Below are 27,018 nucleotides of genomic sequence, written 5' to 3'. Positions count from 1 at the left end.
GTATTGTTCCTGTTGCCGAGTCAGATAAGATCAAAGCTTCAACCAATCAGGAGCCAGCGCCGAAAGGGGGAATCCTGCGGACTCTACCTCAGTGGGCTTGCAGTCATGTCTCGGATATCATCACGCTCGACACAGTTGGAACCAATACTCCTTGAGAACAGTTTTACGATGCCATGAAAGCAGATTATACATTGTAATAATTAATTTAAAATATAGAGTCACAGCGACTAGTAAAAGCTACACTTTAAATGTTGCAGCTCGACAGGTATGAGATTATTATCTAGGACATGTTAAAATATAATTGGTGAACTTGCATAATTACTACGTATCTCAGTTGCAGCTGGCTGCAAGATATAATCATAAAAAAATTTTCTGGCGATTCAGTACAATACCAAAAAAAAAATTCTGATAAATTTTCCCCCCCTGAAATTTTAAAATCTTAAACAGCACCTACCTCCTTTCTTACCTTTAAGTCGTAATTCCCCCCCCCCCCCCCCCCCCCCCGTAGTCACATTGCAGATTTTTAAAACTTTTTTTTATTCTTTAATTCTATATTATTTTATTTTTAACACTTGAGATGTAGGTTTGGATTCAAGGGGTATACAGTGGACCCTCATTATTACGAGTACGGGATACTACGATGCCTTCATTGTTACGACAGTTTTGTAATGCACCGTCAGTTTTGACTACGTAAATCATACTAAATTAAACCGGTTATTACGAGTGCCTCCTTGTTGGCCCTTTCGTTAAGTACGAATGAATTGAACTGCATCTTCGAAAAAGTAAAAACACAGTCAACATTGAATCAAAAACCGTTGCAGATATAAAAAAAAATTCAACACTTTCTATACGTAACTTAATTTGCTGAAACTTTTATTAGACACGTTTTTTCAATATAGTGCACTGTTTTCAAGTTACGATGTGAATTTAAGACTGTTTGGACGGTACAGAATCTAACTTGACTAATTTTTTTTATTCGGCTATTACGAGTACTCGTTACGAGAATTTTTTTTGCCACCATTGTCAGCTCTCGTAGTAACGAGGTCCCACTGTATTTGTATTCGATTCGCTCTCTGGGAATGCGATTCGAGGAGAGTGAAGACGGGGGCCCCGTTACCCTCGGCGTGGGGCGGCCGGGACGACCGGGCCCGGGTGAGGTACTTGGCGCTGCCCACGCCCTGGTACAGCTCCACGCCGGGCAGGCAGCTGACCAGGTGCTCCAGCGGCACGCCGGCCGGGTCCACCTCCAGGCGCCCGAACTGGGCCTCGTAGCACGTCGGCAGGCTGCGCCACAGGCACACAGTCACACACACTTCCTTTCCACTACTCGCCGGATGTTTCCATGGTGACAACAACAATCTGTAATACTATACCCCGGACTCTTCACACCTTAAATTTCCAATTTCCCCAACTTTTCACAACAAAAATTACAATTTCCCCAAATACATCAGAACTAAAAATTACAATTTCCCCAAATACATTAGAACTAAAAATTACAATTTCCCCAGCTTTACCTGACCAAAAAAAAATTACAATTTTCCATCAATATTACTTAAACAAAATTTTAATATTCCCTATCTTTATCTAATCAGTATATTTCAAATTGCCTCGATGACTCTTATTAAAAAAAATTATTAACCTATTTTGAAGTTTCCTGTAAAAATACACACACACACACACACACACACACACACACACACACACATATATATCCTTCCCCATTCTCAAAGCATAGTTCTCTCGCTCCAGTTTCTTCCATTCGAAGAGAACCTTGCACACGAGAACCTTGCACATACACACACACACACACCTGTGCACACACACACACACCTGTGCACACACACACACACACACCCCCTTCCCCATTCACAAAGCATCTAGTTCTCTCTAGCTCCACTTTCTTCCATCTGAACAGATCCTCGCACACGAGAACCTTGCGCACACACACACACAAATCTGCACACACACACACAAATCTACACACACACACACAAATCTACACACACACAAACACACACACATATATCCTTCCCCATTCTCAAAGCATAGTTCTCTCACTCCACTTCCTCGCACACGAGCAACTGCGGAAGGTGCGCCCACCTGGGCAGCGGCAGGCGGCCGCGGTGGGATTCCAGTAGCGCGTCGATGCGCGGACCGAGCTGGCGCAGAGTGACGCGCACGCTGGGCAGCGTGCCGAGCTCCTGCTCGGCCCAGCCCTTGTCCGTGTCCCGCCTCCAGGGGTGCAGCGAGCAGTAGGGCAGCTCCAGGGGCGTGTCGCCCTGCATGCGTCACATCACCCCGGTAACACACTACACTCTCCTTCAGAGACAAACATGTGTGGACACTTCCACGTCAGCCTGATGGGCACGTGAACCATGATATTTTTACCACTAATGTTTTGACTGTGGACTGATAACACCATCTTCGCGACGGAACGACTTACCGCGGCGGCGCGATAACAAAGACTGACCAGTCGCCGGTTGCTGCCAGCTAGTGGCGCTACCGCGGCCAGTAGCGCGGGAAGTACAAACAGTCTCAAAGTCCCAACATAATTACACAAATTTAAAAACATCACAAGTCCAAACAACATATATACATAGTAAGGAGTAACACTAGATTAAGGAAAAAAATTAGCATAATTTCACAAGGAGTAAAGGACAAGATTGCGTGTCACACATCACCACATAACGAAATGCACGGTAGCACACTGAACTTTCTTCGGAAACGAACATGTGAACACTTCCACGTCAGCCAGATGGGCACGAACCAACATCTTTTAACCACATATGGACAGTCTCCGGGTAAAAGGTAACAAGTCACATTTTGGTGATTTTTTAGTTTATTCCAGCAATAAACTCTTTAAGTATACTTAGAATATGTAATGCATTTTTTTTATCAATGACAACTATGTTGGTAAATAAAAGAATAATGCAAGACAGATTTAAGTATTTAAATACAATTTTTATCTAAGAGTTTTTTTGTTTCTCCTGCAAAAAGTGAATTCTTGACTTGTTACCTTTTACCCGGAGACCGTCCATATATACATAGTAAGGAGTTACACTTGATTAGGAAAAAAATTAGCGTGACTCCACGAGGAGTGAAGGACAAGATTGCGTGTCAACACATCACCACATGACAAACTGCACGGTAACACAGTGCTTTGTTCGGAACTTACTGTGAACTCTTCCACGACAGCCAGATGTGCACGAACAAAAATCTCTTACCACACACACACATACACAGTAAGGAGTAACAACTTGATTACACTTTTTTTTGCCCAAAATTAAGGTTGCTACCCATAGGGGCAAGACCCTTCTACAGGTAGCTGGTCTAATTTGAAAGTTCCCTGTCTTTACAGATTTCACTCATCTGCAGGAACCCTGCAGTGCATTAAAATATTAGCTCAGAAAAAAAAACCAGTACAACTTTCCAAACAGACATGACAAATTCCAGCAGCAATGGGTAGGGGGTCATATTTCCCCTCTTCCTTCCCTTCTTTTAAGTCAGGGAAAAAAAATTCAGTTGAAGAAGTGTCCCCCCCCCCCCAAAATTTGCCACCACCGTACATTGTTCTCACAAACCCCGCATTTATGTTCCCTAGTATTATTATGGGTGATATTAAAGGAGTTACTACAACACCTGCAGTTTCAACTATGTGAGAAACCACATTGCCAACGTTTACTTCTGCAAGCCCATATGACAATAGCAATCAGAGTGACCCGACAACTGTAGAAAAATTTTTCTCAATTTTACGACTTAAAATTACAACCCATCCTGACGAATTTTAAAAGAAATAATTTACCAGTCTTGCAAATCTCGTTGGATAAATAAAGATAATCCAGCCTCCAGAATCACCGAAGCTGCAATATTTCAAACTGATCCTTGCATAAGCCTTGTAACAGTGTGCGAACACATACTAAAACACCAAATTGAAAAATAATAATGTTCAAAGTCTGGGTGACGGCGCACAAGAGCATTAAGTTTCCTCCTCTCGAGCAATCTACACGACAGTTAAGAATATGCTGAGAACGTAGTCATGTATCTGTATTTTGTTTTCACACTATATTTTTAAGGGAATGAAAATGGCCAATACAAATGTTTTCAGAGAAATTTATAGGCATTGAACACCCCCGTAGAGATTATTGTGAGCACACTACACCTTGACATTGACCTCTCTGGCACGTAACGTTACGGTTACCACCACTCAGCTCTCTCAGTTGCCGTAACGCGCGTCAGTCCACAGCCGCTGGAAGCACCAACCAAACCTGCCTGACTGACTAACAGGGCCTGATAATCCGGCAAACGTGAGGTCCTGACCATGCCAGACCGAAACAAACACTATGCCGCGTGTGTGCTCTGTACTTTATGCATACACAAAGATGCACATCTGTACTAAAAACAAGGCCCACGACCGGGAAATTCTGTTTCATGTTAATATTTCCACAATTCATTTCTATAATTACATTTGGGTACATTTCATTTCATTTCAATTTTTTAAAATCATTTGGTCTGACAAATAAGCGGTTGTATTTCATCTGTTTCGTTTCAGATTACTATTTCGTTAGTCTCGCATTGATATGTAGGTTAGGTAACTTTTCAGTACAATTCAGTTCTTTTCTTTGATTTACGTATTTCATTACTGTTAATGTTGATAAATATATGTGGACTGTATCGAGAAGTTTTTAACCGACCATGCAACATATAAATTACACGGTAGCATCAGCCCGCACCATTGCAACCTGCCGCCATCATGCCGATTCGAAACAAAGACTTGTCTTTTGTTTTCTCACTGCAGGGATGCCCACTCTCACGGTTCATGGACGCCAACCCTTGCAGGTGTTCCGACATGGTGCCAACTGTAGAAAGTTGGGGCGCGGGTGATTTAAACTGTGTCTTATCACTTGGCCACAAAGTCAACTCGCAACACAGTTCTATATACAAGAGTTCACGCTAAGTACCAAACACCTGCGTTTTTTTTTTTAGGTTATACTTCTTTAGGCGAATTGAGAGTGAAATTTTAGTATGCGCCAGAAATACCACACAACAGAAATTTAAAAGGTTGAAAGTCCAATGCGCAAAACACCTGTTTTCCCAAGTGAGATCAAGAGTATTAAAATGACAAAAAAAAAAAAAAAAAACTTTCTCAGCTTAACGTACAAAAACACCTCGAATTTAGTGATGTATGCTCACAAAATCTTGCCACTGTAAACAGCCTCAAATTCTGGGGTTTCAGTGCTCGATGTGAAAACTAGGGGGGCCAGGGGGCGGAGACTCACGGGCGCGAGGGCGGGGTCGCCGGGGCAGGGCGACGGGGTGTTGCGCAGCTCCGGGTTGAGGCGCACCATGCGGCCCGACGAGTCCTCGCTCACGAGGCACACGTCGCGCATGCGGTACATGTCCGCCACGCTCACCGTCGCCAGGTACCGGCTCTCGTACATCTCGCAGAACTTGAACAGGGGCAGCTGGTGGCCCGGCACGTCACGCAGCAGCGACACTATCTGGGCCCTGCGCGGACACACGCGCGGCAACCCTCAGCGCGAGACAACACCGGGCGTCCACAAGTACAGTAAGAAGGACCCAGTTTCAAAAATCCCGCAACCCTCCAGTCAACACAGGGTATCCACAAATACAGTAAGAATGACCCAGTTTTAAAAATCAAGCAACCCTTAAGTCTACACAGGGTATCTGTTTCGTATAAACTAGTCTATAAATTATGTTAGGACGTAATTTAACTTTGAGTTGTTGGTGACACTGACTGTGGAAGAATACCGTTACCAGGTGCCATTTTCTGTCTTGTTCGGTTTGTGTTTTTAGAGAGTTAGTTATGTTCGGAACTTTAGAGTAACTTTGGTGGTTGGTTGAAGATTACCGGGAGCAATGGGTGTGCCGTGCACACAATACGTGTTGTGGGATGTAGGACTAGTGCGGTGACGTGTGTATGGACAATTCCGTGGACTTATATCAGTCGCAATTACTTGCGTGGTCCTCCGGTGGAAGCATGGATTCAACTTTCAACCTATGAGAACAAGGGAGCGGTACGGTTCGATGGTAAACAGTATCCACAAATACAGTAAGAATGACCCAGTTTTAAAAATTACCGCAACCCTCAAGTCACAAATACAGTAAGAATGACCCAGTTTCAAAAATCCAGCAACCCTCCAGTCAACACAAGGTACCGACAAATACAGTAAGAAGGGCATGTTTCGTACTGAAACTGTTACCAGATAACATGAAAGTCAAAAACGATAGCCGGACGTCCGATGACGCCGGTGCCAGATGAACCACTGAGTCTTTCCTAGTGGCCACCAGGATCGTTTGAGCTAATGGCAGCAAAATGGCGCCGTATTTGAATTTTGAAGCGTCCAACATTTGGATTAGTTAACATAAATCTAGGGTAAGCACTATTTACAAATCCAACAGGGCCCAAATTTAAAAATCCCGCAACCCTCAAGTCAACACAGGGTATCCACAAATACGGTAAGACGGACCCAGTTTCAAAAATCCCGCAACCCTCAAGTCAACACAAGGTACCCACAAATACAGTAAGAAAGACCCAGTTTCAAAAATCCCGCAACCCTCCAGTCAACACAGGGTATCCAAAAATACAGTAAGGACCCAGTTTTAAAGATCCCGCAACCCTCCAGTCAACACAGTTTATCCAAAAATACAGTAAGAATGACCTAGTTTCAAAAATCCCGCAACCCTCAAGTCAACACCGGGTAGCCACAAGTACAGTAAGAACAACACCAGTTTCAAAAATCCCACAAACCTCGTATCAACAAATACATTATCCACAAATACAGTAAGAAAGACCCAGTTTCAAAAATTCCTAAACCCTCAAGTCAACAAAGGATATCCACAAATACGGTAAGAAGGACCCAGTTTCAAAGATCCCGCAACCCTCAAGTCAACAAAGGATATCCACAAATACGGTAAGGACCCAGTTTCAAAAATCCCGCAACCATCAATCAACACAGGGTATCCACAAATACAGTAAGAATAACACCAGTTTCAAAAATCCCGCAACCATCAATCAACACAGGGTATCCACAAATACAGTAAGAATAACACCAGTTTCAAAAATCCCGCAACCATCAATCAACACAGGGTATCCACAAATACAGTAAGAATAACACCAGTTTCAAAAATCCCGCAACCCTCCAGTCAACACAGGGTAGCCACAATTACAATATGTCTCTAAAAGAATGATCCAGTTATAAAAATTAACAGTATTAACTGTAAGCATTGGCTCAAGGTCACAATTAAACAGTAACTCAAACAAATTATTGATAAGTGCATGCATAAGTACTGATTTGGTGATTTCTCACTGTACAATATAACTATATATGTCCCATGATATCAATTTCTCCAAAACAAGCGTTATTTTGACGTACACTTTTTTGAATATGATTCGTAATAAGCATATTAAACTTTTCGGAACAAACAAAACATATCTATTAATTATTTTTGTATTCTAAAAATGTTTTAAGGTTGTTACGTAAGAATGAGAAACTAATAGCAGTTACAAGACTTTTAAAAACACACACTCATTTTCATATCTAGTTTTATTAAATTCTAGTACAAACACCACGCTAAATAAAATACTTTGATTAAAAATTTGTAATCAGAGTAAAGGTTTGTTCGTAAATGCTGCTTAGTTTCACGATTTTGATTTTAATTCGTACCTTTGTGGCGTATTAACTTGAAGTTCGAAGTTACATGATTTATCGACATGCTTTTTGGATCCATGCAATCTAGCCAATAATCTTGCCCCCAATAAAAACGTATGGGTCGGCTTGCGATATAGGTCGACCTCTGTTCGGGTGAGCACGGCAAGTTTTAAAGAAGCATCGGCAGTGTCATCCAGTCAAGTACAACGGAGCTCTACTTTCGAGGGGAGCGGAGCTGACGCTACCTGCCAGACCTGACTGGAGGTTTTGAGACCCTTGTCTCTCTAGACCAGCGGTTCCCAAACGGTGGGTCGCGACCCACCAGCGGGTCGCGGTAGGGTTACAGGTGGGTCGCGACTCGATCCTAAAACTATCAGAAACCATCGAACAAACCACCAGGAAAGATGAGAAACATTCGAAACAAACCGAATTGTGTGCAAACCCGTATCTATTGTTAAATAAATAACTGTTTTGCTACAAAGAGCTTATTTTTTGTCAACCATTTTCAAATCAGAACACAAATTGTCCATCAATAATCAATAAGAATCATAAAAAAAGTATATATATATATTTGATGGTAAATTATACGTACACACATAAGGAAGGGAAACGACACAAACAAGGTTTTTTTTTTACTCCACCATGGACTGACAGACCGTGGAGGTATTCTTCCTATAAGGAAAGGCGGGTCGCCAGCTGAAAACGTTTGGGAACCACTGCTCCGGACCTCGCCCTCCGAGTAAAGAGCCGCCAGAGTCGCTCGGCTCACCTTATGACCTGCGGGTTGGGGCCGTTGACGTGGGCGTATGAGATGATCATCCTCTTGGAGCCGAGCCGGCGACGGTGCAGCTTCGAGATGGCGAACTGCGCGTCCTGCAGCGAGGGCACCTTCACGTACGCGCCCAGGTTCCCGTCCGAGTGCGAGCACAGCGACAGGCTCACCACCTGCTCGCACGCAACCACCGGAGGGAACATCATCGTCCGCAACGTCAGGTTTACCACACACGCACACAGCACTCGGGACGGCGGGACCAAAAAAAACGTCATGCTACTTTTATTACAATATAAACGCACATGATTTAGCTAAGTTATATGTATAAACTTTTACCTCACATCTTCTCCCTTAGTTTTTATCGTGTTAACATAGTACTGTTTTGGTTGTTCTCCAATATGAAGTAGCTTGGCTTCCGGGTTGTAGCCGCGTCCTTGGCGAATAATTTACCAACGTTTCAGTCGACATTGCAGCCAAGCTACTTCAGGCAATGGCCGTGAAAGCCTGCAAACATTATCATGTTCTTTAATATTACTTGTAATATTAGACATTGCGTGAAAATGTGTTGATTTGTCATGTTTTGTCCATATGTTATTTTATCGTTTTAGTTGTCGTGTCCTGGTGTCTTTTTGTTTTCATATTTTATTATACAGTAATATCACGCTTAACATGAATAGGTCTCCCCCCCCCCCCCCCCCCCAACCTACTCGTGGTGTCTTGTGTTTTGATTATTACGTGTCTGTTTTTGTGCTATGCCTTTCATTAAATTTAACTCACTTGCAATGTTGATCAATATATAACAATTGGCTCATTTTCGAGTCACGGTCATCGGTTTTCTATTCAAAGTTTATAACAAAATTTGTTTTAGTCGCACGACTCATTAATTTAACTTGTTTGGCGTGCATTCCTTATACTCAAATATTTAATTAAACGTACCTGTCCATACAAAAGGTTTTCTTTTTACGAATAACTTTACCTAATAAAAGAAAAAAAAAAGCTTTTCGCGCATAAAAATCACACAAAATTTAAACTTCAATTTAGCATAAATGGTGCAACTGTTATGCGATAATACATGGATGGTGTATTTTCCCCGGTTCCCCTGATCTAGAGCCAGACTCTCTCCTCGACGAAGGGGGGGAAACGAGCAGGGCGACGCAGGCGTACCATGACGTGCGCCTTGAACTCGTTCAGCAGGACGGCCTGCAGCTCCGGGGCGCTGAATGTCTGGTCCAGGTTCGTGACGACCAGCTCGATGGGGCAGCTCGCCCCCGCCGGCACGGGGCTGCCGGCCGGCACGGATATCGGGTGGAAGAAGTGCTGCGGGGGAACAGGCGGCACGGCTCGTATGTACATCACCACACACACACCTACGTACAGCTAGCCCATCCGCAATCCCCCGTTGTTTCCCGTTCGTCTCGAGTTTCCAAACCGAATGCAGGTTGTCCTAGTCCTGTGTGAATACTAGATTTGTTTTGTTCATATGAAGTAATAATAAAATTTGATCCCTTTTCAAATATCTGCGAAGTCAAATCTAACGGTGAATATTGTTCTTGCGAAGCTGTACTAAAATAAATTTTTAAACTACAGGATTAAGGTAAAATAAAAGTTATCTTTTAACATTTGATATATTAAAACTGAGTGTGTCTTATATATATATAAAACAGTTTAATAAAAAAAAAAAAAAAGTAACCTTGCACAAAATCATGAATCAAACTGAGTGCTATGATTTGATAATTTTTTTTAAGTACTTAAATTTATTTAAAAATACACAAAAAAAAATATAAGCGCGAATCTTAAGCTTCAAGTGTTTTAAAAGCTTTGCAACAAATTTTTACTACTCTGAATCGAACATAATTAGTTTTACTCTTATTACATAATTACGGATGAAAGTCGGAACATCGAACCCAATATTTTCAATCAAATAGCGGCAATTTTAATTTGCGATTTACGAGCAACAGTAGATACTGGACGACAGAGGCAAGAAGCAGCTCGCACGAATGTCTGTGTGCGTACCTCAGAGTTGCTGGCGAGGGCGGGAGTGGAGACGGCGTCCTCCCGGGCGTCGTACACGGTGTACGGGGACGGCGTGCGGCACTTGCGCGGCAGCGGAACCCCTGACACGGCCGGAACCTGCAGACAGTCGCCGCGCGATACCGCCCCAGTCAGCTGGGGAGCGTGCACAGCCGTGGTGTCGACACGGGACACGAGCCCGACGCGTCGTGCCGCCTCGCGACGACCGCAACCAGAAATACTCCCGTTTCCTCGTTACAAAAACCTTAAGACCAGGGGCGTAGCCAGGGGGGGGGGGGGGGTTTAGGGGTTCAACCCCCCCCCCCCCCCCCAACACCAAATCTTAAATTAATTTCTTATTCATCACTCAAACAAATTTCATATTAAAATAAATAAAATTTTTACCATCACAATATTTAAATGTAAGTACCGAAAACTGCTAAAATAGCACTATTTTACACACCTTAAAATCCAAATTTTCCCGGGGGAGGATCCCCCCCCCAACCACCGCTTCAAAACGGGCCGGTGAGGGGGGGGGGGGGGGAGAGGGAGAGAGAGAGAGCATGCTTCTTAACCCCCCCCCCCCCCCCCAGACACAAATCCTGGCTACGTCACTGCCTCAGACCGTAATGGACAACATCACACTTAAAAGTAAAGACACACACAAATTTTCTTTACTAAAAAGCACGAGATGACCGACAAATATTTAAAAAATAATAATAAACATGGCTTGCACATACATATAGTTATTCATAATCCACATAAGAAGCCACTAGCAACTAAACAAATGTGCCAATTGTAAAATGTCAGTAACCTGCTAGAATTAGGTGAATCAATTTGTATTAATTGTCAATAGCTAAACAAACTAAAGTTTACAGGCAATTAGGTCAAACCTCCCAAGAGGATACAGTCAAACCTCATTATTACAAACCTGAAGGGACCATATTTTAGCACTTTGTAATAACGAGGGTTTGTATTAACCAAACTATTGGGATATCATGACAAAAAAAAATGTATTGAACTTTAAATGCCTATATTTACAATTATAAAGAAAATTATACACACCATTGGTAGTATAAGCTGGCTTCACTACATGCATGACAATATGTAAACACTGAAGAAAACAAACACAATGCAACACTTAAAGAATAAATCATAATACAAACTTCAATAAACTTGCATTCATGACACATTTTCAATTCAAACATTTGGTTTAAAAAAAAGCATCAATTCTGGTTTGCACTATCTTTTTCTTATAGGCATTGTTTACCACATTTAACTTGGGTCATATATACTGCTGCCGACTCCCTACACATAGTTCTGCCAACAAGATTGTTGCGATCCTTAAACCGTTGTAGCCAACCATTGCTGAACTTGAAGTCTCAAATTCCTAACCTCAATGCTAGGTAGTGTCTTCTTCTGAATCATAGGTCCAGAAATTGGCAAGTTTGCTGCACGCATTTCTTAAAACCACTGCAACAATGTAGCTTCCATTTCATGATGTTTTGGGCCCCGCATTCGTTTTCTTGTTGATAATCTGCACGAACTCGCAAAAGCCGATTCAATCTTTTCACGATTTTTTAATATTGTCGAAAACGACGATTGCGGGATGTTAAATTCTCTTGCAATTTCAGTTTTCGTTCTCTCTCCATTGTCTACTTCTTCGATAATTTTAACTTTAACTTGCAGTGTAAGTTCGTTGCGTTTACGTTTCGCAGTCATATTACAAAACAACAAACACTCAAAATTGAGGTTAAGATACACGTGCGTGAACAATGGAAAATATCAGAACTTTTTTCCATAGATTGTTTAAACTTCTACGTATGTACACTTCCGACGACTAATATTAATAAGGTATAGAGTTCTTTCCTTTTCGTTTTCCGTTTACAACATGGCATCTTTTCTAGTTTAGTTACTAACATCGCCACTAGAGTTGAACTTTTCATCTTGTTTTTCGACCATTTTGCGCTGTAGGATACATACATTTATCTTTGGAGAAACGTTTGTTTACATGACGGTTATGAAGACGATTTACTTTAGACTTCGGCGGTGAAATTCGTATTAACCGTTTACTTATACACGTTAACAGCTACTTGAAAGATCAAAACAACTTCGTAATTCATATTAACCGTATTTCGTATTAAAAGTACTGAATAACATAGGAAATCATACTTAATTTTCCGGGACTGTGAAAGTACTTCGCATAAACGGGAATTTCGTTGTTAAGCGGATTCGTATTAATGAGGTTTGACTGTAGACTTAAAAGTTTTTTGAAAATGTAAAATAAACACCTTTTTTCCCAAAATGTTATACAGTGATAATGAACTGAAAGACATTCTTTTATTATTTTTTTAAATATTTTATTAACAAGTTATACTCAGTAAAATACGTATCACTGTCTAGTTAACTGAAGACAGTAATAAGAGAGACGCAGATTGTAGAGGGGGGGAAAAGAAAAGACACCAGGGCTACCACTGAAAGACGGCTCACCGCGATGGGTCTCGCCGCCGGGACGACGGGCGACACGGTGCGGGAGCGCTTCAGCACGGTCTTCTGGGCGAGCAGCCCGGGGGCTCCCGCGGGCCGGGCGTCTGCCCCTGCGACGGCGGGGTCGTCAGCCTGCCCCCCTGCGGGCACACGGGCAGTCGCGACACGTCAACAACCTGCTTCACCAGCATAGGCGTGCCCAGACATTCCCATTAGAGGGGGGGGGGGGGCCCTGCTAAACAGGGATTCCACAAGGAAAAAATATTTCGTACCAACTTAGGCGAGAAAAAAGTACTAGATTAGAAAAAAAAGTACAGAATTATAATTTATTATGGTTTTTAACAATTTAGGAATTTATTATGACATTGCAATGCTCAAACTTAAATTTCACACCACACATACATTCCATTGTTTTTTAAACATAATTACGCTTAATAATAAAACATATTGGAGTTACAATAATATTATTATATTAAAGAAAAATGTACTAGATCTGTACTAAACCAATAATAAAGTTATAAAAGTACAAGATCTAGTACGAAAGTACTAACTGTGGAGACCCTGCTAAGTTTTTAAATCAGAAGCTGAATTTAGAATGTTTAATAGCCTAAATACATTCACTCATTGCCGTGTTTATATTTTTGTGCAGTATCAACGAGATATGTTTACTAGTTAATATTTATATCCGTATAATTTTAACAATCTTGAAAATATTTTTTTTTTTTTTTTCCATAGACAATGTTTGAAGGGTACTGACACATTTTCCCCCCCTCGAATTTCCAATAGCTTGGTCCAGATCTACCTTGAAATGAAACTTCTTTTCAGTGAACGCAAACACAGCAATTCAGACAACAGAACTTCAACAAACCTCTTAAAATATTTTTTTTGCTTGGCCATTTTAAGGGACCTCATGTTTTAAATAAACTAAGACGGCTGTATTTCCAGAACGATAAAATGTTTAAAAATAATGTTAATTAGTATGCTGCAACACTGAAACACAGTTTGAGAGTCACAGTGCCAGGAATATACGAATATTAACGAACGCATTAGAGAAAATGCCGATCTGAGTGATTACATTAGGGGGGGGGGGGGGGGGGGCCACGGCCCACCTGGCCCCCCCCTGTAGGCACGCCTATGTTCACCAGCAGATGATGGGGCCTATGTGCCGGCATTAGCCATCTGGCACAATCTGCAACTCTCATGTTCACAATCCTCCTGGTACGATTCTGCCTGCTGACGGCTACGGGTCAGCGAGTACTCGAAAAATATCCTATATTCATGAATAATTTTATATTAAAATTTTTTTTTAACAATCTGACATTTAATTAACCATTTCATAGTTGAACGTAAGCATGCGACAAGTCTCGAGGACACCAGTTTTTTTTTCCTCCTCCGATTCATTCAAGTTAACATTAGTGACGGACGGGTCAGATCCCAATTTTCTTGAATCCGAAAACCTAATTTCAAACCTACAAAATACTTCAAATATTAGCCCTTGAATCTGAAAAATTAAAAATGTTAACCCTTGGTGTTTAAAACATTCTATCTACCCTTTGCATAGTTCTTTCACAAATAAAGTTTACAGATAGAAAACAAATCGTAATTACTATTAAATAATTACATGTTAAAAGAACAATATCTTGGGGAATGTTAAAAGAATGAAAGAAGAACTGACATAGTAAACTTTATAGATGTTATCGGTGCTCAATTTACTTTATTTCTCCTAATATTTTCCGAAGAATCCTCTGAATACTACATTTGAATATATATATATACTGTATAGAAGTCGCGAGTGGATAGGATTTACTCCACGCTTTTTCAGAAGCGTATGATGAGCAGCTCGGGAACTTCACCGCTGCAGGGCGCTGCCGTAATGCCCTGTATCGTCTTAGTTGTTATTTACACGTTAGAGCGCAGAACTGTCGCCCGCTGTCATTCCAGCGCACCCTCCACCCATCATTCACTGCAGCTCAAGGTCGTTCAACGGGAGGGGGAAGGGGTGTTTGAAGAGTTCGACACTTGTCCGCTAGGGACCACCACAAGTCGATGCCCCTAGAGACGGTGGCGATTTGCGGCGGTGAATCAACCAACTACCTCAAAACAGTGTTAGAAATTTTAACCTGGGCTGGCGACTTCTATACAGAGTATATATTCAAAGATACCAAGGATCTGCCCGGCCCACCCCTAGCACGCGAGCGACGATCCACCGGGTGAACCGGCACGGACTCGAGGCGGGTACCTCCGTGTCTCCCGCGGATCCTGCGCAGTCCCTCCGGGGTCTTGCAGGCCGCGCCCTGGTCCGCCCCCGCGGCCCCCGGGAACATTCCCCCGCCACCGGCCGGGCGCTGGTACCCCGGGAGCTGGCCGATAGGGGCCAGCGGCCACAAGGGCATCCGGAAATCTGCACGCCCGGGTGAAAAAGTTATGTTGAAAAAAAAAAAGTGAACAGGGGTTCCACAAATCAAGACGAGATTAGCAAAAAAAAAAAAAAAAGTTGTTCCTAACACTGCTGAACTACAATACAATTTACCTAGCTGAATCTGAACAAGCTTAAAAAAAAAAAAAATGCAAATGTGAGATCATTCAATCACTTAACTTGGGAAAACAGCAGTTTCAAAGTTTTTCATAAAAAGGATTGCAAAAAAAAAAAAAATTCTGGATTCAATATGTAGAGTAAGCAGGTTGTACAAATACAGCAAATAGGAAAACTGAAATTAAAAATTGGTTGGTTGGTTAGTTAGGTTAAGTTAAGTGATTTGCATCAAAACCGAAACTCAAAAGCCACGCAAGTGATAGTAACTATATCAACAGTGGGACTTTTTACATGCAGTGTATGTCTAAATATTTATGACATTTTAACATTTCAGAAAATCTATTACACAATAAATATTAAAAAAAAAAAATAATAATAAATAAATAACATTCAGTGAGAATTATTAATCAGTTAATCACCCTAGAAGAGAGCTACAACCTAAACTGAAAACGGGCGGCATATCATTTCTTCTCTTAGAGGAGACACAGCGCTGGAAGCCGCACGCACCAGCCCCACTGGGTACAGCCAGGGGCATAGCCGGGGGGGAGGGGGGGGAAAGGGGAAAGGGGGGGGGTAAGGGGGAAGGGGGGGGGGTTAGGGGTTATACACCCCCCCCCCCCTAGCAACAAATCTTTAATTAAATTTCTTATTCATCACTCGAACAAATTTCGTATTAAAATTAATAAATTTTTTTACCATTACAACATTTAAATTTAAGTACCGAAAACTGCTAAAATAGCACTATTATACACCTTAAAATCCAAAATTTTCCCGGGGGAGGACCCCAGGACCAACCCCCCCCCCCCCCCTACACAAATCCTGGGCTACGCCACTGGGTGCAGCCGTGCCGACGAGACGCTGCACGCACCCGGGGGCACCGACTGGGTCCGGGTGTCGCCGGGGAACAGCATCTGCTGCAGCACGGCCGGGTTGATCCTGGGCGGCTGGTTGCCCGGGAAGCACGGCGCGCCAGCGCCAGCGCCCCAGGCTGCTGCCCCCGCCAGCTGCACGCTCTGGTTCGTGATCACGTTGGGGACGGACTTCATGCGGCGCGGCGAGCGCGGGTGCCCGCTCTCCGTCCTCGGGTTGTGCCTCAGCTTGCGCGCTGAACACGGACAACGCCCCGACGCACATCACACAGTTTTAACCGGGCTTGCGCGAACATTAAAAAAATATTAGGGATGTGCGAATCCTTGATTTTCAGTTCGGTTCGAATCCGATTCGAATCCCTGGCGATATTTGAGACGTGAATCCGATTCCGAATATTAAGCACAGAATAATTAAAAATAATGATTAATTTAAAAATAAAGCGAGTTCTCTTTTTTCTTACCGTAACTATTTGCAATTATTTTATTACACAGAGGGAAATGTTTATAGTTAGTTATGTAAACTTAATTAAAATTAAACACTTTAAAATATGAAAACCAAAACATTCCATTCTCCAACTCGAGCGTAATAAACTGCATGCCACAGGGAAATCTCACGTTTATAAAAGTTTCTGCAAACGAAACCATTTTTTCTCCAATAAATAGCCAAGACTTTTTTTCTTGTAGGTATGTAATTGTTTTTAGTTTATAGTTTGCTATGCGACGAAATTCCTAATTATAGTTTAAGCTCTCGAAATCCTCTTAATGTCACTGTGTTAATAATTTAATTTACATATCTTTCTTTGATACATCATATTATAAATACTTCCTTAATAGTAGCCTAATTTTATTTTTCATTGCTAGTATTTTTGAGCCGTATTAAATTAATTTATAAATTTATGAATATTCGTAATACTGTTCGAATCCATGTACGTACAACGATTCCGGGTTCGGGTAATTGTGGATTCGAACCATACCCGAAAATATCGAGTACTCGCACATCCCTAAAAAATATTAAACCATTCATATTCGATACGACCTCGAATACCAACCCTTCAAATTAACGAATATTTGTTTGCTTACAAACATTAAAAATAGCATACCTCAAATTTTAAATTGCAAATATGTTGGGTAGCGGCTTCTCTCAAATAAGGTGGATAGCACTAAAGTTAAAAATTGGTTAGGTTCAGGTACATTAATAATATGAAAAAAATCATAATTTTCAAATAGTAAAGAAATGATTTAATTAATAAAGAAATGTAGCTGACCTGACCTAACCAATCTCTAGTTTGGTTACTAGGTATCTCCCAAATCATCCAGACACCACAACTAAACATTACCAAAATTTAAATTAATTTTGTTTCTAACTTTGCATCATAAATCGTTACTTTAATGTCAGTAAACCCCAAAAACACAACTTTGATTTTTTTTTAAAATTTTAGTGTTTCCAAACACTAGATGAAAATAACATGCCTAATAAAATTTTTATTGCGATTCTTTCAGGGGGCCACAGTAAAAAAATGTTTCAAACTGAAGACACCCCAACCAAAAAAAAAAAAAAAAAAAAATTATTATAAAGGACCACAGCAGAAGTTGGACTTACCAGATTTAGTCGGCGACATCTCTCTTTCGCTTCTCTCCTGCGCGCGCCTGGGATTCCCCACGGATATCTTGCAGCCGTACACATCTTCACCATCCATTCTCTTCTGGGCCCTGCACAATCCCAACAAACAGCTGTCAGCATTCCAGAAAGGTCAAGACTGTACAAATATTTCCACGGCACATCTATTTATTTATTCTGCCGAGCTCTGATCACAGTCGGTACCGTAAGGCTTGGAAACATGTAAATTTGCACATGAATTATTGGCCAATAGGTAGGTGCAGGATTATACGGCGAATTTCGATAAAATCAAAATAACACCGGAAAGCTTGTCAGTTCACCATGTAACCCTACTCTTGACATCTTGAGTAGTTCCGACATTGCCCGGGATTATTCCGGAAGCTCTGAACACAGTTCATGTGCCCGGGTGGGCGGGGGCCCTAATAATGAGGACTGTTGGTTAGCTTAGGTCAGCGACATTTAAAACACGAACTCTTGGAGAATGATTGCAATGTAAAATATCAGGAAATTTAAAAAAAATCTGTTTGGAAATTCTATTTTTTTATTTTCCTATCAAAAAAATTGACTCCCCTTTAGAATTTCCAAATTGATTTCCCAGTTCTCGGCTTGGTTTGACTGCTGGGTACAGGTGGAACTGATATCACTACACAGAAGGCATTTGACAAATCCAAGTCCACCAACACATGACTATAGGATTTAAAATAAGATTAAAAAATAAAAACTTTACAAAAACTTTAAGATCTCAAGCAACATTTCCTGTGTTAAACCATTTGACTTGGCATGATATAAACCCAGTGTTAAAACAGGTAGATTTTATTTGAAACTAAAGAACATTTGAAGTAAATCATCATGAAAATCACGCAAAGATTAGGACTGAATGCTTCTTACCCTGGAACGAAGTAAGGAGGAAACATATCTTAACATCTAAACACTCCAAAAAGTCAAACACTTCAATGAACTCCAACTGAACACACCACAGTACTGACCAAACACATTTGACAGCTGTGACTCACTAGCCAAGATTGCAACATGGCTGACAACCTAGAATTAAGCTGTTATGTGGCCTTCAAATAAGTTATAGCAGCCATAAGAAAGTAACCACACACACACAAACAAAAAATTAAGAACTCTAGATATTTAAAAGATATATTTGGTTTTGATATCCCAACCTGCTCTAATTTTGAAGATAAATTACCCCCATTTCACATTTAGCCAAATGCTTAAACATTTATATCCAGTATAAAAAAAATTACCTATACAAGCCACATTTTGGGGACCTTATTTCTTAGCCAAAATTTAAAAACTTTCTGAGAAAAAGCATTATTTATTCATATTTTGTAGGAAATGAAAAGTTAAAAACAAATATTCATCTTAATTTTTTAAAATGCTGATACCGGAAATGGCATGTTACTTTCTCAACGTTAAGTACCACTAATATCAAACTGTGCGGGTTCAACTCATGTTGGCACAAAACACATTTGTGGAAGCTTCTAGCGGCGCCTGTGTGAAACCTTCCATCGTGTTACAAATACTGACTTCACATATTGTGTATTCCAGCTAATGTGAACACTTTATAAATTCTGTACCAAGTGTTTTCATTCTGCCAAGGAAGTGTCTGATTAGCTACACAATTTTTAAAGTGAAACTTCTTTGCTGAAAGCGCTACATTTTTGAGCGTTATGAAAATTCAGATCGCACGAGGGGAACAGTTAGGTACGTGGTGGGGGAACCGGTAGAGACGGCATGGGAAAGCATACTTGTGCTCTCATTGTACTTGTATTCTTGTGTACTTGCATACTTGTACAATAGCATAATTTAGCTTAAAAACATATATAAATATAATGTGCAACCTCAGCTTAAGAAAATTAATTATCCTATACCCAATAATATGATAAGCAAAAAGTTCAGCTGCATGTGGAATCCACGCACTTTTTTATTTTATTTTAAATAATTTTGTACACATTACCATCAGACATCTATACTACTTACTCTATGCAGGCCAAACCAAGACACATGTATTTGTGCATGGATGCTACCTCAGGTACACACACAAATTCTTCGGTTTCCCATGTAAAACAAGTCGGTACTGAATGTATGGATTCGCGCATCTCTGCAAGTGCCCATATGCAACTCTTATGTATTATGTAAATTTTCAGCATGGGTTTATTGGTGTGTGAAAAATAACACATTGTATTTTGTTATCAGAAAAGACTTTAAATAAACCTTTCTGCTATCCTGTGTTTTTGGCTCTCTGCCGTTTCAACTGCACTTACCACACTAACAAACACAGAGCAACGAGCTGATAGTCTCCGATACGGCTAGCTACTTGCAGTATGCACGCAGGTGACTTCAATAGTAAAAAATTCTATTCTAGCCACCATCAAGTGTCGTGTTTTTTGGGATGGTGTATGGCATAGAACATTTTTTTTTTTGAAAATGATCTGGTCATTGATAAGAAACATGAATTATAATTAATATCATAGTGGCATGCACATAATGCCATAATAGTTAAAAAAAATTACTGATGGATTGAATATCAATTTTCTCGAACATGAATCTAGAATTCAAATCCCAAAAGAGTACTTTGAATACAAATCTAGGTCTCAAGGTTTCAAACATTTTACCTTTAAATGTTTTACTCATTAAATAAGTTTCCTGGATTAATATGTATTGTATTTTATTTAAATAATTTTATGTTAAAAATACAAAATATTGGGGATCGTTAACAGGATAGGTTTGAAGTAAAAAAATTGACCTAGTAAACTTCAGAGGTTATCAGTGTTGAATATTATATTTCTCTTTGAATCTTTTATATTGAATAATTTGAATACTAATGATTTGCTGTAATTTGAGGATTTGATTGTCCCATCCCCAATAATAAGTTAATCTGATAATGGATAGAGCATTTCTGGCTGTTGGCTAAAGCTGTAGAGCATATATGACTATACATGTATAAATTATACATCAATTGTGCTTTCCAAACTGTTCAATTTAGCAGGAACATACCAGAGGGAAGCCCTCTATTCACAGGCGAGAGAGCCAAATGCCTGATAGTGCATTTTCGTTTTTTTTTGTTCATTGTAACTCATGATAACTAATGGTCAATTCGGTTAGGTTAGCTACATTATAAATACTATATAACATTGTGGACGGTTGATTTGGTTAGGATAGCTACATTGAAGATACTGTGAAATCGTGTAAACTGTTTCCTAGCCCTGGATAGCTACACATTAAAAAGTTATTTGCTAAGCAACCATAAAATTATTTTACAGTATTTTTAATGTAGCTATACTTACCTATTATAACCAACCATCCACAATGTTTTAAAGTATTTATAATGTAGCTAACATATCCTAATCGACTGCAAAATTTAATGCCACACAGGTTCATACAGAGATACAACGGGGGGGAAAAAAGCGAGCATGAACTTTGTGGAACTTCGGGTGTGGCTCTCTCGCCTGTGAGCCACCATGCACGGCACAGCAGCTATTACATGCGCTCGCACATTGCTTATACAGAATCCCCAGAAGCAGACATGCCATGCTCATGCAGCGTGGGTCGTGCAGGACTCGTAAATTTACGAGCCAGTGGTTTTGGGGCCCACTAGTCTTGGAGGTGGGTCACCTCAATCCTCCGGGCACAAATGGGCGATCAACAATCAGCTAGCATTGAGGTAATGAGCATCCTTTTGTGTGCACCCTAAGGTCCAAGTTTACAAACAACGCAAGGTGCAGTGACAGAAAGCAAATACTGTCGAAATTTCATCTATCATACATTAATGATAGCATTTTAATCATTATGTATATAGACCACCGCTAAGTATTTTTTTTTTTATTTCTGTAAAAGAGGTGAATATGATCAGAAGGATGAACAGAATCAAAAATTTTGAAACATAATTCATCAGAAATAATTATACAATGTTCAAATAGTTCTCACGTACAATTCTTTTGTGCTATATTTCACCTCGCTTTACGGCATACAGACTTTGCTTACAGAGAGAAAACTTTTGAATCAAATTCTCAATCGTTTCTTTTATTTACATTACAAATATGAATATTACAAGCCCAGAGAAAAAATATATACTGTTTTACCATTTCAAGTACAGGGTTTGTGACATCTTGCTACTTGCGTGCTTTCTAAAAGGCTAATTTATTTGCGTTTGTTGTATGTCGCACTCCTTGAGTAGTTCACAAACCCAGCCTTGATGTTCGTAGTCGCACAGTGGTCGGGCCAGTTCGGTTCGTTCTCCTTACAGGGGGGAAGGCACACCCCGCCGACGAGCCAGGGGAAATAGTGCCGTGACAGGGGCAAGGGGGCAAGACAGAGATCCCTCACTGCGCTGCCGTGGTCGGCGAGCAGAACACGACTGCCATGTTGCCAGGTGAGCATCCATTCTCTCTCCAGCGCCATCTTCCACTGGCAACATCAGGCTGGCTTTAACCAACTTGCGGGTTCCAACTTGAAAGCACTGTACAAGATGAGACTGCATTCCCCTTTCCTACCGAACGCAGCACAAAACCATTTGCGAGTGGATGCCTTGGTTCCCTGATGGAATACTTGTCAGCGAGAGTAACATCATGTCTTCACTCTCGTCTAAGGCAGTCTTGAAACGTCCAAGCTGATCCAATTCCAGTGACACTTGGACTGTCAAATATTTTTGTTCTTAAAATGCTACAATAAGTAAAGGTTTTATTAGTTTTCGTCTTTTTTCATTACAAACAATATATTGCTAGTTCCAAATCAGTGTAATTGCGTTAAAAAAAAAAAAAAAAAAACTGATTACCCAGGCTACTATCTGCGTAAGGCTTCGGTGTTTGTTATTAGTAAAGATATGACAAGAGTTTCGATTACGGATTCGAGTGTCTGGTCGATGGTGCAAGCTGTACACCATATAATTAATAAGCAATAATATAGTTGACTCGCTGCGTACCAAGAACACATCTACAAACCAATAAATGCTTGGCTCTTAATTTTGTAACCGAGGAGATAAGGGATGATGGTATGTGAATGACCCGCAGATATAAGTACGACAGGGGCAAATGTCAACGGAGATTAACACACGCACCAATCTTGTCTTCTTGATGCAGTCCAAACACAAAAGCCGAGCCGCTCACGTCCACACTCGTCACTTTGGTCAATACATAATACAATTTATTTATTTTATTTAGTTATTTATTTATTTGCTGTAACTGTTATTTGTTCTAACATGCAACATGCCTACTGACAGAAATCAGTCTTTTATGGTGGGCCCGACACATACGGACAAACGTCTGTACTCCGCCCCCATCGGCACCATAGGAGGCGGGACAGTTGTACATGGCCAACGCAAGCATACCTTCGCAAACGGTAACCAACTGTACAGCTATTAACTCCCGTTTCCCGCCGATTCGGTCACGCTGTCGACCGCAACTGCCGAGTGTCGGTTCCAACAACTCTTAATCCCACTACGGTCATCCGGGACGGACCTCTCGCAAGGGAAAACCTGGATTTTTCCCGCGGGTGAGGAACGTAGCGGACTTGCTGCAAGCCGATTGGTTTTCTCTTGTTTTCCCTCTAGATTTCCCCCACGTCAAAGTTGCTCACCCCTTCGTTTTCTTCCACTCAGAGGTATGGACAAGATTATACGGTGAATTACAATAAAACCAAAAATACATTGAAAAACTTGTCAATACACCACATAACACTGTAATGCAGGTTAATAAACCAAATAGCACCAAAGTGCATGTTATATAATTGACTAAAGTAGCATTCAACCAAAATTAATTCAAACCATAAACAATTTTTTTTTAAATTTAAATTCAAGGAAGTGTTATTTCTGGACAAAAGATTGCACCAAAGTGCATAGATCAGAAAAATTAACTTAATTTGTTTTATCGTGCATCTCTTATCAAATCAATTTAAAACCACAAATTTATTTTTATTTTTCTGAATGTAAACCGTTTTAGACCAATTTATTACAAAATTTTTTTTTCGTAAAATACTCGATGTATGAAATATTACCACTCTTTTGTAGATTCAGTATTCCAAAAAAGCACGTAAAAAATTTAAAAAAAAAAAAAAAATAACACAAAAATATCCCGTTTCGAAAACGAAATTGGACTGAAAATAAAACCATAAAATCTTGTCTCTACTCACTGGTAATAGTGAAGTACTAAAGACTAATTTGAGGGGTGCATGTATTTTATCTTAGATTTGTTCCATCTCCACATCTACTGAGGTGTTAAAAATAAAATTAATTAAATCACTTTACCACTCCCAACAAAATTATAATATTTTTTTACTTGAATTTATGAGAAAATTATTTGGAAAGGAAAGGAAGAGTAACTTTAAACACCCCTTAAACATGCCCTTGGAAAATTTACGAAAGTATAATTTTTACTGGGATAATCAAGCATCTGAGCTTTTTCGGGATCAAGTCTTCTACTATTCGTCATGACAGTAAATTCGGCAGATCTGAAACCATTCACACTAAAACGCGATGCCAGAGGCTAGCCAGCCGATGCAGTGAGGGCACTGACGCACATGATACTTCCAGTGTTACAGAAGTAGCGGAGGTCAAGATTGACACGTGATGCCGTCAACTTCGCCAAAGTATTTACGACAGGTCTCTGCTAGAAAATCTCTGAAAGTTTAGAAGCCAGTGATAAAAAACTATGTACAGTACTTCTGTTTCCAAGTTACGCTATTGTCTAGTTGTAAGTATGCAGTGTTGCCAGGCATTACAGAAGCATGCAATGCAGCGTTCGTGGTGAAAGGATCCGTCACAGGAAAACTGACAACAAATCTGTACTAATTATTTTTATATATCTACAAGCACATTAGCTACACAAAGACATAGAACTGAAGTCCAGCAAATCTGCACATCCGACCGGGACTTGACCACAGAGAGGGCGATTCTCAACAGGAGGAAGAGGATTCTCCAGAGATTGGGTGTTTCCCACAAAATGTGGATTTACAGTACAATCATGGATTTCCACAACCTATAATTTTTTTAAATAAATTTATTTCCTCTCTGTTTAAAACTTTTGACAATTTACTAATTAATTCAACTTTAGAGGAGTATTTAGCTGGGTATAATTTACAACATATTCAGATAATTTAAATGATAAGATCTCAATAAGTATATAATTATTTGCTAAGTAAATCACAAGGAACATTAATGAGCAAACTAAGGTTGTTATTAGAGTGGAATTACAGCTTTCATATTAAAATTTAATTAAAATTTCTATTTAAAAATAAATGATAATTTTTTTATTTTATTTTAAAAACACCACCTGATTTAAACCATGGTTCAAATCAGCCCACATTGTTTCCAACTGAATCGGAGGTTCAACATGCAGTAATTACCAGCTCTTTTCTTTTGGGCTTACATCATCACATTATAGTCGTGGCTCATGGGTAAATACAGTGTACACTCAGCTAGTAGATAGAGAACCATGCTTCTCTCTGTGAACAAAGCTAGTTCGCGGTGCGAGGACGTCATGCGACAACATCATGCAGGGAAGTAATTGACGGAGCGAGTACGTCATGCGACACTGTCATGTCATGTGACACCGTCATGCAGGGAAGTAACTGACGGTGCGAGGACCTCATGCGACACCGTCATGCAGGGAAGTAGCTGACGGTGCGAGGACCTCATGCGACACCGTCATGCAGGGGAAGTAACCGACGGTGCGCGAGGACGCCATGCGGGCTTCACCTGGAAGCGCACACGTGGTTGGAGAAGCGGATGGTGGCGGAGGAGCTGGACACGGCGACGACGCGGCCCCCGCAGTTGTCGGACAGCTTCTTCAGCCGCAGCCGGACGCGCCCCGGGTCCCGGTCGTCGGGCAGGTTCGACACCAGCAGCTCCGAGGGGGAGTCGCCCCGCTGCAACCAGACCGGCCGTCGCTCCGCCCCGCCGACAACAGTCGGACACTGTGCCACAAGCTCCTCACCCTTGCCGTGCGCACAAATCTATAATACTTCCACAACTGCTCCTCAGTTAATAATTCACCAACGAAACAAGACAATATCTAGCCTGTTATATCCCTGTAGCTGACCAATTTTTGTGTCCTCTTCATTTATTTCCAACAGAAAACTTGTATACACCATTTCACAGTGCGTGCAAATGTGCACAAAATGAAGTGCATGTAATTATATACGCATGATATAAGTTATACTTATTTGGCATGATAAAAAATTTAACTTTAATTTTGCATGCAAATAATTAAACAAAATAAAATATTGAAAGGACTGAAATAACATTTTAAATGTGGTTGCCAAGGTATTAATTAAACCAACCAATAAAATTTATTTAATTTAGTAAAATAATCAAGATAAATTTTTAATTTATACTAAAATACAATAAATATGTTTATTCTAATATATAATTTTAATTATTTATTTAAATATTATAATAATATAGTAAACTATACATACAAAAACATAACCTCACAAACACCATGAAAATGACCAGGAGTCTACTGAACCTTCCAGACTCTCCCTGCCAGCAAAAATAGAAGCTTACAAGCAGCCTGACATCGTTACACACACTGGAACATAACTTCACTTGTATAAATATACTTAAGAAATTTTTTAATACAATTTATATCACAATAAAAAATAATACTTTTTAATGATATGGACCTTTATTCAATATCATTAAACTGTAAGACTTAAAAAAACACAATAATTTTTTTTGTATATAGGCTTTTTATCATCCGTTGCATGCATTTTATTGCATGATGCGCATTCATCGTAAGACTTCTCACTCATCAGTTTTACATTAACACATCAAAGAATATATAGTTTCAAAAATTATTTCACAGTCTAGGTGGTGGCATAGTGGAGCATGAGATTTTCCTCTTCAAATTACTAATACAGGATACATTCGTGAACAATTCCAATTTACTGACTTTTCTGAATGTCGACACTATGAGCCAGGGCAGAGGAGACCAAGGAACTGTGGGTAGGGAACCTCTTCATTAGCGCTCTGCCCCTTCTGGGCCTGTGCGAAACTTCGACTACGCTAATCAATCCAAACTGATTGTAATACTCGATTTGACTTCAGGAAATTT

General features: G+C 40.3%; 1 protein-coding gene across 3 annotated transcripts in view; it reads right to left on the bottom strand.

Annotated features, from left to right (window-relative positions):
• The window catches only part of LOC134541302 (meiosis regulator and mRNA stability factor 1), a 66,920-nt gene that overhangs the window by 29,083 nt on the left and 10,819 nt on the right, over positions 1-27,018 (bottom strand). For 2 of the 3 annotated variants that reach the window (XM_063384630.1, XM_063384627.1), the window contains 11 exons: positions 25,659-25,828; positions 17,942-18,051; positions 16,341-16,577; positions 15,179-15,340; positions 12,943-13,079; positions 10,456-10,572; positions 9,607-9,759; positions 8,440-8,615; positions 5,277-5,505; positions 2,101-2,279; positions 1,118-1,284 (listed from right to left, as the gene is read on the bottom strand). In XM_063384630.1, the coding sequence (XP_063240700.1) occupies positions 1,118-1,284; positions 2,101-2,279; positions 5,277-5,505; positions 8,440-8,615; positions 9,607-9,759; positions 10,456-10,572; positions 12,943-13,079; positions 15,179-15,340; positions 16,341-16,577; positions 17,942-18,051; positions 25,659-25,828 (1,837 nt within the window). The remainder of the gene's footprint in view (positions 1-1,117; positions 1,285-2,100; positions 2,280-5,276; positions 5,506-8,439; positions 8,616-9,606; positions 9,760-10,455; positions 10,573-12,942; positions 13,080-15,178; positions 15,341-16,340; positions 16,578-17,941; positions 18,052-25,658; positions 25,829-27,018) is intronic. The other variant, XM_063384628.1, reaches the window with a different exon arrangement.

Source organism: Bacillus rossius, chromosome 18, assembly GCF_032445375.1.
Source record: "Bacillus rossius redtenbacheri isolate Brsri chromosome 18, Brsri_v3, whole genome shotgun sequence".
Lineage (NCBI taxonomy): Eukaryota > Metazoa > Arthropoda > Insecta > Phasmatodea > Bacillidae > Bacillus > Bacillus rossius.
The sequence above is the reverse complement of the archived record's forward strand: the minus strand, read 5'-3'. Positions and strand labels throughout refer to the sequence as shown.